We start from the raw sequence: 13383 nt of genomic DNA, 5'->3' as shown, positions 1-13383 counted from the left end.
ATATAAATTTGAGTTTTTCGAATATAGGTATATAAACTAAAATGGTATTTAGAGTTTATTTAAATTTTGGCATGTTAAAAAGGCAGGCGTATGAAACTATAGCTTTTATTTCTACCACTATTAAACAACACTAAAACGAGTTGTTAAAATTGAAATTGCAAGGAAGAAATAAATCGTGGGGAATAAATATAATAACAATACTTAAGCAACCCAAACGCTAACTCGCACTTAAAACCCAAATAATGTTAGCAATATAAATCCCCAGACGAAAATGTGGTAGATTCTATACCAGAGCCCATTGTACAGTAAATCCAACTTACATGCCAAAGCATATCTATAATATTAAAAAAATGCGCGCTTTTGGCGCCTTTATAGCCTGTTGTGACCGTTTTTGGTGTCAGCAGAGTCAGGCAAAATTAAAAATAAAAACCAACCCGGACCAAACATGAGTTCAGGTTTGGCGCCACCATTTCGGCATAAAAATCATACTTAGCGTTTGCCTTTAATCCGTTTAGGGCTGTAAATGCATTAAAGCGAGTATCGCATGATTTCAGTTTAAATAAAAAATATTTTTTTAATTTAGCAACTTTTCTATTGTAGGTATAACCTATTGCGCACTTGTAGCTTTACATTAAAACCAAAAAAGTAAATAATTAAAATCAAAATAGGGGGTTTACCACAAAATTAACTAACATGTGAAGTGAGAGGTGACGTCATAAAAAGTGTCAATCTTTAAAACACCACGCAGTTCGTTATTTAAGTTTTAACTTGGAGATGTGTTACTTGTGCCTAAATAGATGCGGAGATTGTGTTGTAAATGTTCTACAACAGAGGAACTTTGTGTGAGAACCTACATAGTTCGTTTGTTCAAATTTCTGAATCGTCACCGTTTACGCTATTCGTCATCAGCCATGTTCGAGTGTGAGTTTTTCGAAGTTTGATACTAAGACTGCGCCAATTTCGCGTTATGTGATGTTACACGCAAAAAACCTGCAAGCATGAGCAGAAAGCTACCGTATACAATTAACTAGGACCTTAAATTGTTAAAAAATACATTATGGTTTATATGTTGAAAACACATGCCTTCATTGTTTCACAGTTTTATTTTTTAATTTTTATATAGGGTTAAAGAAGCACTTTAATCTCTGATCAAATGTTTAATCGTAATGGTTTAATACTTACTTTGTATTATCTTTTCTGGTGTTTCTACGTCATTTGTTTTGAACAATTATGTTAAAGAAAGCACTCCATCTTAAAAAGTAGCACTCTATCTTAACATTACCGACGTTGTACTTTATGTAGAAAAGCAAATATTGATTTTGTAATTTCGTCCAGCAGTAAGCAAAGCGAGTTGGGCATATATTGATGCCATAGCCTATTTGAGCTGGATATCAGGTAACAGTACAAGAATCCAATTATCAATTCAATTTTATTATTTTGGCACATAACGTTGATACAACAACAAAAGCAGTACGATTATTTAATATGCCAGGAGGCACCGATACAACTAACAGGTTTATCAGTCAAAGTGCCCCCTATTACAATATATATTAGCAAACACAAGAATTATTTAAACTTATTAATACTAATATTATTTAAATTATTATAAGTTTTTAAATTATTTATTGGTAAGACTCTGAAAAGATCATCCTGACACCAATAAATGAAGCAGTCGAAAACAACAAATGCAAATATACCAGGAAATAAACTATATCAAATAATAACGCTAAAGAAAAAAAATATTACTGCAGTTATAAGATGGTTTGATCTCTCTTAGGTTGCCCTTTCTTTGATTGTTAATTTATTACCTATTATTCTCAGTGCCTCCTCTTACCCTTTTTTATTTGCTTTCAAAGAAAAACGAAGGCTTGTAAAACTGCATTTTCATATGATTTTGGAATGCTGTTAAAAACAGTTTTATTAAATGTGAAACAAAGGCTTACAGTTGCTAATGGAGTACGCCTTATGAGTAAGCAAGAAATCATTTTAGGAAAAGAAGGTGTGGAGTTTTTGCCTGGCCTTACCTGTAGGCTTTTGGATGAAAGCGACTTGCCTCAAATAAACGAAGTGATTTCTCAATATTTTAGCCACCAGAACCCTTTACGGCAGGTTTTTCAAATTACCCCAAGTGAACTTGGAGATTATGACGTCGAACTGGCCAAGTTGAACCTCAAATACAAAGCATCGCTTGGCACTTTTGTAAAACAGTCTGGGGAACTTATTGCTGTTGAGCTGAATCAAATACACGACAAAACAGATCGTCAACCTTTAGAGAACAAATCACATATAGATGACAAACTTGCGGCCATTTCAAGATTTCTGCAGCATGTCCTCGGCGATGTCTTTACAGATTTGAACACGAATCGCTACATGCTTGGTATGATGGCTTGTGTCAAGTCAGACCATCGTGCTGGTGGAATGCTGCTAGCACTGGAAGAGGTTAGAATGGAACTAGCAAGACTTAAGGGCTGTGAGTATTTTGTGGCGGCCGCCTTGTCTCTTTACACTCAGCGGTTCGGGCAAAGTGCTGGTTACAAGTTGTTAAGGGAAATAAAGTATGGTGACTATGTTGACCCAATTACCAGAGTAAAACCACAACTTAAGCTGTCACCAATTCACACCTCTGCTCAAATGGGGTACAAAAAGGTTGTGACAAACGTTGAAAACAATTTTCGGCCAGCAAGCAAGTTTTAGCAATAAAGGACTATGCAGAAACCTGCCTAAATCAGTTCTACACTAATATGGTAAACTGAAAAATCTCGAAGGCAAATCAATTTTCGGCCAGCAAGCAAGTTTTAGCAATAAAGGACTATGCAGAAACCTGCCTAAATCCGTTCTTCACTAATATGGTAAACTGAAAAATCTCGAAGGCAAATCTTAGAAATAAATATTTTAAAGTTTTATTTATTAATTTATTAAATTGTGTAGATTTTTTTTTATAAAATTGTGTAGATTTTTTTGTTTGTATCAGTAAAAAGCACTCTTTATGCTCAAACTCAATGATTTATGCAAGACTGTGGTGGGAACACACAATAAGACCTAAAAGGCAACAATACCTAAAGCAGAAAAATCTACAAAACCATAGTAATAAGACCAACGGCATACAAAAGTCAAATATGCAGGAATAACCAATACAGAATGAGATTAATATCGTCTGAATAAGACCTAAATCTGTCGGAATAAGTCCTAAATTCACCCGAATAAAGCCTTAATGGCCAGTAGGTAAAGTGTATGGGACAATCTGTTTAGGCCTGATTCTGACTATTCAGGTCGTATTCCGAGGGTTTTATGACTTATTCCGATTTAGACAGCACGAATATGAGGTATTAGTCCTATTTTGGTCTTATTTCAAACTGTGTTTTATTCCGATGTTGATGTTGTTCTTATCTCGGTCTTATGGCAGGACTCCACTGTGGACTCCATTTTGATTTTCTAGTGTGGAGATTTAACTGGATAACGTCACCGTGGCCTTTAAAATGTTTAGATTTTTCAACTGTGGTTGCATTAGAAAATTAAGCTAAAAATATAAAATAAAATTAATTTAAAAACTGAACATCTTTAATCATCATGAAGCTAGGTGGGAAATATTTGTCTGAAAGTATTGCACCAAAGAATTAAAGTGAAATCTTGCAATTAACAAAATTTTAGTCAAAAAAGAAAAGCGCTAAAATACAGGTGTTTCGGTTATGTGATCAAAGGTATGGACAAAGCGTTTGACGTTAACCCAAGTAAATGTTCAGCAACCAAACTGTTCTAGTCACTGTACAAACATTATCCGACATAAAAAACGTAATTGTTTGCTCAACTGCATATGGCTTCTATTTTTCTGGCCCGCACGTAGTCATACCATATTTAGCTCTTTATAAGGAAATTAGTTACGCTTTGTTACTTCAAAATTCGAAGCTTGGAGATGCGCAGGCCCTAAAACGTGAAAAGTGATGGGAGATATCGCTTTCAGATGAAGTCAGCCTTTGCATTTTATTTATACCGTTTAATGTCACCCCATCCGTCAGAAATCAGTGCAGTTCTGAGCAAAAAGGTCTACGACAATCAGTGCATTCAAAGGATCAAAAAGTCCGACTTTTAGACTTTGAGGTCTTGGACAATGCACCAATTTGCATTAACAAGTGTGCATAAGAAGATTAAGTTTAACAATACTTGACCCAACCAAACCCAAACGCTAACCAGCGCCCTAACCCCAATAATGTGCGATAATTTAATAATTATAACGCTTCAGGCCCCACTACATCAATTTGTGACGCCATTTGAAACTGTTACACGACGCTTCAGATTAGGCTGTTAGTTTAGAGCAGGGTCACCAAACATTTTTCTAAACGAGTCGGACTCCAGCCATAAGGTGCAAATGAGAAAAACGCCAACGTCGGAACAAACCACAGTTCGGAATAAGACCAAAATAAGATAACTACCTTATAGTCGTAATACCGTCTAAATCAGAATAAATCCTAAATCCGTCGGAATAAGACCTAAATGCGAAATCGGGCCTATATTAACCTTTCACCTAACCCTAAACCCCACCTCTAAGCTCGTCACTAACTCCCCTAATAATTTTAACCCTAAACCAAATAACTTTCCTTCTTTCAGGCCTACACAGGATTCTGATATTATAGTACAACTTTTGTGTGCACTTTGCCAAAGTAACTTGTTCAACCAAACAACTTTGCTTTAGATTAGCCTATTAGCTTCATGCAAAAAGTAGACTAATCAGTAATAGGTGCTGATCGTCAACGATAAATAATAATAATTGATTAAGCTTCGTCATTTATCAATTAGGAAATCTTTCTGTGTTTAGTTTCATAATTTTTATCTCAAGTGGAAACTTTTTTGAGATTTATCTGTTTTGTAGCATGTTTAGAAATATTGCTTATAATGGTTTAATCGAATTTACATTATGACATAACGGACTCTAGCCACAAGACCGAAATAAGAACAAAATCAACATCGGATTGAAACACAGTTCAGAATAATTAAGACCAATATAGTACTAATAGGCCTACCTATAATAGTCGTTATAACGTCTAAATCGGAATAAGTCCTAAATCCGTCGGAATATGACCTAAATGGTCAGAATCAGACCTTTTTACTTAACACCAAACCCCACTACTCCACTAAGTACATCACTATAACTCCCCTAATAATTTTAACAATAACTCAATTTCTAACCCCTACCACGTTTTATCACGGTTCGGCCTTCAAAAAACAACAATTATGCCCACAATTATGGTAATGGAAATTTATTACCGTACCGGTACAAGTTTAATTTATCGAAAGCCTCGAGTTGTTTTGCCACAACAAGTTCTTAATTTTCGTAGTAATTAGACAACACATAGTTACGTCATAGGAAAACCTAGTATAACAGCAACCACTGATCTAGCATAATTTAATTAATCAGTTTGTGATTGGGAGAAAATTCTAAACTCATCTCATGATTAAAAATGTCTAGCTTTGCATCAGACAGTTTGCAATTGCAACTGCAAGGGCAAAAGCGAGGCTCCGTTTGACCAGGGATGCGTTGCTTTTAGAATGGGCAATGTTGCTTCTTCCAGCCATTCCTTGAGTTGCAGCTTGTTCTGCTTGATTGCTTCATCATCGACTGTAGCTAGCCCTTTTTGGTGGTAGCTGTTCAAATGCTCCAACTGCATACATATACAAATATCGACCAACTTTAGAAATCAATGCAGCCCTACACAGTACACAATATTAATTTCAATCAAAAGATGTGCTTCGTACACTTTGGAACGGTTTTCAATTAGTATAAGCAGATTTGGAGTTTTATTGTTCAAAAAGTTAATAACTAAGGCGATTATTTTCGGTCAAACTTTGTCAAGTCAACATTGTTTACAAATTGCACAAAAAACGTTTTCAAAACAAACAGAAAATGATCCCTATAATCCAATTTCCCATTTCGATAAAATGCTAAAAATAGCTTTTGTGTTTCACCGGTCGTCAGAAAAACATAAAAAACAAGAAAAAACACATATTCACTGCTTTATGCAACAATATATTGTTTAAATCGATGGATTCCTAATAGCTCAAAATTTGTAAAATAAAAAAGAAACGGTCAAAACTTATAACATCAGGTAAGAAAATACTCGCCCTATTATTGATAAAAAACAGGACACTCCACGTAGAACAAACATACTGCTTAGTGTCGTTTTATATGCCAAATTATTTATTTCCGCTAACTCATACTGTTTTTTTGTTTTTTTTAGTTTATCTGTTTTGCAACTATAATACTCAATGTAACCTGAGCATCGTCGAATAAATTTTCAATTATCATTTTACGTTGAAAAGGAACCAGGGTCATCGCTTCGAAAGTGTAGAAGTCGTAGCCTCCAAATTGATACTAAACAATAATGAAATGCTGTGAATCAAATCAACATGCAAATGCTCAACTTTCTGCGTTGAACTGAAATAGCTTACGTTCCTATATATTTTAAACAGTTGATTTAAAATGAGCTTGTCGAATATCTTTGCAGTTTCGGCCTTCTATATATTTTTATAGTCTTACCGGCGTGTTTGCTTTCACCACCACATTCATGTCTCAGTCCAAACTCTCCATCGTGATAATAACCGGGCTCTGTAAATAGCGTATTTCGTAAATGCGGCGAATCACTGTTAAGCATATAGAGTCTGGAGCATATTGATTGGAGGTTTTAGACGTCTTACTAAGACGTAGTAAGAATATCAAAGCCCATACAAAAGTAGGTATGATTTTGAACGTTTTCGAAAACATGTATTAATTTTTATTGAAAATCCGTATTTCGTGAGTTACATGTCATTTGGCCGAAAATAGCAAAGCTGAGGAGATTCACTTATAAAAAAATATGTGCAAAAAGTACTGTTTAGGTTTTTGTAAATTTTAATGTTTAACCTAAAAGTAAAACACATATTTGCCGAAATTGCCTCTCGATAACTAATAAAAGTTCTTAATCACACAAGCTAGTCAAAACGAAAACTAATTTGTTAAAATTATTGGCCTCTAATATAGGTACGCGAGCATTTAAACCGAAACTAGGATAGCATCAACTTGGAATAAACCAATTTTCGAAAAATTACCAAAATACGTAATACCTATGTTTCGACTAAGACCTAAACCCGCCAGAATAAGGTCAAAATTGCTAAAACAAGATTTGAACAACCTTTTATCAACCTCCACACGAACTTTATCACTAACTCCCCCCAAAATTCACACCATCTAGCAATTCTAACACCAACCACCTCCAACCCCTAACCACAAACCAAGACAAACAGGCAGATTTCAAATCTGCGGCGCCTAAACGTCGATAACAAAACGGCTGATGCCGGACCGACGGCGCCTAAATGTCGTGTACCCCATTTCTACAATTATACGTAATATCTAATTTCGTCGGGTTTATAGTTCTTATTCTGATAATTTTAGGTATCATTCTATAATTTTAGGTATCACTTTATTACTTCTTTGACCTTAATACCGTGCCTTCTAGATTATTTTCCTTTAGGTATTGTTATTTTATAGGTCGTGTGTTCCCAACTTTTATAAACTGGCCTTAACTGTTACTTACATTCGTGAAGTGAAAGGTACTGTCCCTCCCCATGTCATGTGGCATGTTTGTACTCCAGCCCGATTTCGTACAAATATCGACGGGGTAAAATGTCCAAGTCAGAGTCGAGCTTCGCGTATGGGAAGATTGCCTTTTCAACGTCGATCATTCCAAGCAGGGCCCGCTTGAAAGTTTCCTACAAATTCAATGAGAAGTTGTACTGTATATAACAGAATGTATAGCAAGCAATAAAAAAAATATCGCACTCTTTGAAAGTCAGTCGGTTGGCCGTAATGCATTGTCCTGGTAGTATCAGTTGTTCCTTCGAAGTATTGACCACCGGAGTCGACAAGATATGGCTCGGTTGTGGTTAGGTTTCGATTTGTGTATTCTGATGACCTGGAAATACGTGATGAGATTATTCTGTATTTTAAGCACAGGCTAAATATTTTACACAGTATACTTGCTTGAGTAACTGACTTTAGGCAATTTACGCGACATCATGTCAGTTGTAATGTAAAAACAAACTTAATGTCATCATAGTGGACTTTTGTAACAATGAGCAAATAATAATGTGTGTAAATACATAAGGTCAGTCTGGACCTTAGCAATAAAAAGACTTGCGGGAAGCGCGAAAGATTTTTTATATTTGATGAAAATCGTACGTATGGTTGCTGCTGCATCGCAGTCAGTCTGCAACCACACATTCATCGGCCAAACGCAACGCGACCCTAAAGACGCGTATGTAAGAACATCAGTCTTTGCCTAAATCGGAGGTTTGTGCTCATCTGCTCGCCAATCCTACCCATCAGTTTAATTTCAATCAACCAGAACTTAAATGTTTTTCTTGTTTGTTTGTTCTCTGATGGATGTGCTAAAAATAAAGTGAGGGCTGTTGGCATATTAATTTTGAAACTACCTACAAGCAATCTCGTCCAGCATGGTGAGCAACATTGCTGTCTTTCATTATGGCACGAGCATCCGCAAGTTTCTCCTTAAAAAATAAGGCAATAGAAAAGTAAATGGATAGTGATAAATCTTTCTAATTAACCAATGCATTGTAAAATTTAATCAACAATCACGTTTAATCGACAGACGAAGGCCAAAATGGAGTAGGGTTTAAATCACGAAATAAAAACGTTTTTCCTTTGAAGCACGATTTATTACTGAGACTGCTCGGCGAAAAGTGCTTGACCACCAGCTGTAGGCCTACGTTACGACAAGTTTTTAACAAGAATTATCACCAGTTGCATTATTATAATAGCTCGATTTTCATTTTACAATAGACCTGCACCGTTTCTGTAATGTGATTGCATTGCGAGATAATTGTACGTCGCTTTTGACAATTAACAAATGCGCAATCGGTAAGCAAAACCAGTGCCGAGTATTGAAAAGCTCAACTTCTACAATCCCTACATATGAGGTTGTATATGTACGAACAGGGTGCACCAGGCAACAGTTTAATGGTCGTTTTTTGACTTGCCCCACTCAGAGCCTGTGTAACTCGGTTTGTAAAGCGACGGTCCCAGTATGGTCAGAGATTTTGAGTTCCAACCTCAGCGCAGGCCAGTTGTTTTTTAACCTGGCCTTTCTTGCACTATAATCCGCTGACTGAAGGCTGATTGGTTTCGGTAAGCCTTTCAGAAGCACTATAGGTGTATTTATGTTTAGATTATATACGTTTTATTCAATAGATATACTAGTATACCGAGTTGAGTTCATAGACAACTTACGATCCAGTATTTTCCTGCGTACGTCACCGGATGAACAATCACATGTGTTCCGCTAGGCGGCGTTCGATCGCTCCAAACAGAGTCCATCAGATCCGGAATCGATTGTGACATCACGAGGTTACCTTCGGTCAACGTTGTTTGCAAACTTTGCCAAGCATCTGCAAAAACAGGCATCTAAACCACACATTAAAAACCTTTGACTGGTTTTAAATTGACATCAGTGTTGTACATAGGCTACATCAGTATTTGCTTGTGCTTGCACTTCAGTGCTTTTAAATGATTTGAGTTGAGACAGGTTTTTAGGGCAAAATGACTTGACTTAAGTATTTGGAACAAACGACTTGACTTGACTTAAGTCTTTTAGAAAAAAAAATGTCTTGGGTAAAATGAGGTATTTTCATAATTTTTTTTTAATTTTTATTATTATATGTTTTTTCTGCACAAATTTTTTTTCACTCAATTTTTTGGGGCTAACGCTTGACAACAAAAAATTCGAAAATATTTGATTTGACTTGGACTTTAAGGCTTGATATCTGGAACATACATAAATCTTTTCAAATGTTATGAATCTAAATACAAAATGCGGTGTTAATATTGCCTGTGACAGGTTTTTGAATCCCGAACCCCCCATACTAATGTATAACTAAAAACAATAATATATTAGGCGCACTTTACTTTCAACATGTTTTTGAAAGGATTACCATTTCATAGGCGCAATGTTTGATTAAAATGTTTTAAGGAACGGGAAACGTCTCACGAAGTTAAAAAATGAATAACTGAGTCGAGTTAATATGTGCCTTACCTAGATGTGCCAAACCACATCCTAAATTTATTTGGCCAAAATAACGCCTGAAACTGTAGGTAGAGGATATGGGACAATCGGGGGCTGTAGCTCTTGTATCGGCCGTTTTGCTGTCGACGTTTGCATGCCATAGTTTAATCTGCGCCGTTATGGCGCCGCTGTATTTACATTGGATTTTTGGCCTTGTTTGGGGTTATTGGTCGGTAATGAGGTAAAATTATTAGGGGAGTTAGTAATGTACTTGGGGTGGATTTTAAGGTTAGGTCGAGCAGGGTTTCCCAAACTGTGGTCCTCGGACCACTGGTGGTCCGCGACGATTGCACAGGTGGTCCGTGGCGATATGACAAGAAATTAAAAAGTTACACATATATATTGTACAGCAGGGGTCGACAACCTACGGCCCGCGAATGTAATTTATCCTGCAAACAGACACGAGTCCATTTCTCATACTTTTTGACAATTTTAATTATGTAAGTGCGAAAAATGTTCGCGCTTTGCGTTAACGATCTTTATACATCAGGCATCACGTTATGATGCTGTCATTTCTCATTTGAACTAGATTAGCGCTTCTTGCGCTGTGGAAGACTGACTGCCAAGTGCCAAAGTGCGTCGCGTTCAAACGGAAAACGTGTTCAAAAATATTGGACATAGATTTTTTATTTTTTATTTTTGAAATGTGATAAAAACTTGCAAGAAATTTGAAAGAAATGCCGGTATACCCCCAAAAAAATCGCGCTCGCTTCGCTCGCCAGCTGCGCCCGGACTTAAATACAGTATGTTAACAAACACTGAACTAGATTAACCATTAAGGTTATCGCGTTTTCTCAAAGTGGTATTATTACACTTTTAATATGAATAACGACGCGTGGACTCGAATTTTAAACCTAACATATGCTTTTGGTCCCGCTTTGCGCCAACACTTTGCTGCCTAGGCCTATAGATCCTTAAAAGTAACTGAACATGATTTTAAGTGCAAAAACATATCCGAAGCCATCCTGATTAACAGTTGTTCTAACATTTTAATAAAATAATTCGTAGTTAATATTTTGTGCGGCCCGCAGAGACCTTTATAAGTGTATATTGTAAAGGTGGAATACCATATAGTGCAGTGATTCTCAACCGCCGGTCCGCGTCAACTTTCCTGTCGGTCCGCCAAATATAATACAATTTTATATCTCAATTGCAAAATTTAAGAAGTTGAAGGCTTGTTCATTAATTTTCGAATTTCCCTAGCTTCGTAATTTGCAACATTGTGACGTAGCATAGAGTTAATGGTCTACTTTGGACTTTATCGTACGTCACAATTCTGCAAGCGTTGTGTCCAATTGTTTAAAAGTAGGCTATATACAACTCGTTCAAGTCTTAAACTTTAGGACCAGTTGTATGTGAAAAACTTTAATAGAACCACGTATAACACGTATGATATCAAAGAGATAGCAGCAAATAGCTCATTGAATGGAAGTTTCCATCCTTTGCTTTTAAGTAGCATACTTTTGTCATATTTGCGTTTTGGGTTGATTTTGATTTTTGAAGGTCCACCGGTCCGCAAAATTTGTTTTGAAATTTTACCTGTCCGAACGATAAAAAGGTTGAGAACCACTGATATGGTGGATATTTACATCCAAAATGATCCATGTATTGTGTGTGGATAAAGTATGTGACACTCTTATGAGTGGATTGTTGAAAATAAACCCTAATTTAGTTACGTATTATAAATGAATTAAATATAAGCTGTAGAGTCGGAGCCGGGCCCAGGACTCGACAAAATCGCAAATTTTTCCGAAGATGGACTCGTTGTTACGTCATTGTTACGTCACACCTACATACGTACGCAACATGTGTTTAACTTGCATGTGGTTTTGCTCAGCTGCGCTAAGACGGCTCTCCTTAAAGCTACATCTGGCGAACAATTCCTTCGGGATTGCCAGCCAAGTAACGAGCTCAACGCCAGACAAAAAGACAGGCGCTAGCTCAGTGGATTCCAACCGGGGTGCCGCGGCACCCTTGGGTTCCATTTCTGATTCTGAAGGGGGGCAATAAATATTTTAGAATCTTTAAGAATCTGATTTTTGTTTAAATATTATAAATTTTTGTGTTAGATTAGAGTCGAATATGTTCAATTCTAACCTCCTACGTTGTGCAGAGTTGATACGTGTTGATCCATTTCTGTTTATTGCGACCTTATGGTGAATTACCTACGGTAAAATCTTTTAGGATGCCGCAATCTATGTATATTGCTGAGCGGTGCCGCTAGTCATAAAGGCTAAGAAATACCGCCCTAACTGTTCACTCGATTATGGCTGGGCTACGCAGCGGCGGCGCTTGGTGTATTGTGTGGGTTGTTACGTTATTGGTTTAACAATAATCAGTTGTCAGTTGATGGTTGTCATTTGTAATACGTTAGAACAGCGTGGTCCAACTGCCCTAACTGAACAAAGGTATACATTCCATAAAGTTAGTATATACGCCATAAGCAATGTATAAAGCATTAAGCCTAAGAATCGCAATTAAAAACATTGGCCGGCAAGATAAAAATAAAATTGTTTTTGGCCCGCGATGAAAAGAAGTTGGACCACCCTGTGTTAGAATAATCGAAAATGCAATACCATGGTGTATTGTGTACAACAATCGATTGGTTTGGCAGCAATTATGGAAACTAACTTTAATGCATTTAATATACCTTATCCAGTGGAATTGAGTGGTGTGCGTTTTGGTACAAGTTTTAAACATAATCAAATTAGAAAAATAACACGATCTCACGGCGTTTTATGTCCACTTTTATATAGGCAAAATTTGCTAGTAAAGCTTTTTATTAGATTTAGCTAATACAGGAAATAAGGCCGTAACAGGTATAACTTATGGCAGGTTTTGGCGAAACAAATTTAATTAATTTGTTAATATCAATTATATTGGTATAATGGCTTAACGTTCATTCTGATTCCATATAACCCCTTAATAATGGTCATAAAGGCCCTGTAATATATCGTGAAATTTTTATACGACTTTTACAGGGCAAACATTTGTTTCATGATGAATTTTCTCAGGTGCATTTCCCTTTTAAAACCTAAACTGCAATAGTAAAGTTTAAATTACAATAGGAAAAAAAATTGGTCAAATATTGATTGTGCAACCGCTATTTGAGACTAATGTTCTGTTTGATTTCATGAATTACGTTTTGTAATTTTTCTTAAAGTCTGTTTGTCGGTTACGGACTTCCTACCAAACAAATCAAGATGAGCTTTCAAATCGCTGTTTTAACAGGTATTTTAAACTAATGTTTTCTCTAGATGTATAAATGGTAACTAAA

General features: G+C 36.3%; 1 protein-coding gene across 1 annotated transcript; it reads left to right on the top strand.

The window, feature by feature from the left end:
- Positions 1–1965: 1965 nt before the first annotated feature.
- On the top strand, positions 1966–2694 carry LOC146140949 (uncharacterized). Its single transcript, XM_083392751.1, has one exon. The coding sequence runs from the start codon at positions 1966–1968 to the stop codon at positions 2692–2694; it is 729 nt and encodes a 242-aa protein (XP_083248877.1).
- The last annotated feature ends 10689 nt before the right edge of the window (positions 2695–13383 follow it).

This window comes from Ascidiella aspersa, chromosome 6 (assembly GCF_963924565.1).
Source record: "Ascidiella aspersa chromosome 6, kaAscAspe10.2, whole genome shotgun sequence".
Lineage (NCBI taxonomy): Eukaryota > Metazoa > Chordata > Ascidiacea > Phlebobranchia > Ascidiidae > Ascidiella > Ascidiella aspersa.
Note: the sequence above shows the minus strand (reverse complement) of the source record. Positions and strands in the feature narration are given on the sequence as shown.

Coding starts and splice junctions, on each gene's coding strand:
- LOC146140949 (XM_083392751.1), top strand. CDS start 1,966: ATGAGTAAGCAAGAAATCATTTTAGGAAAAGAAGGTGTGGAGTTTTTG.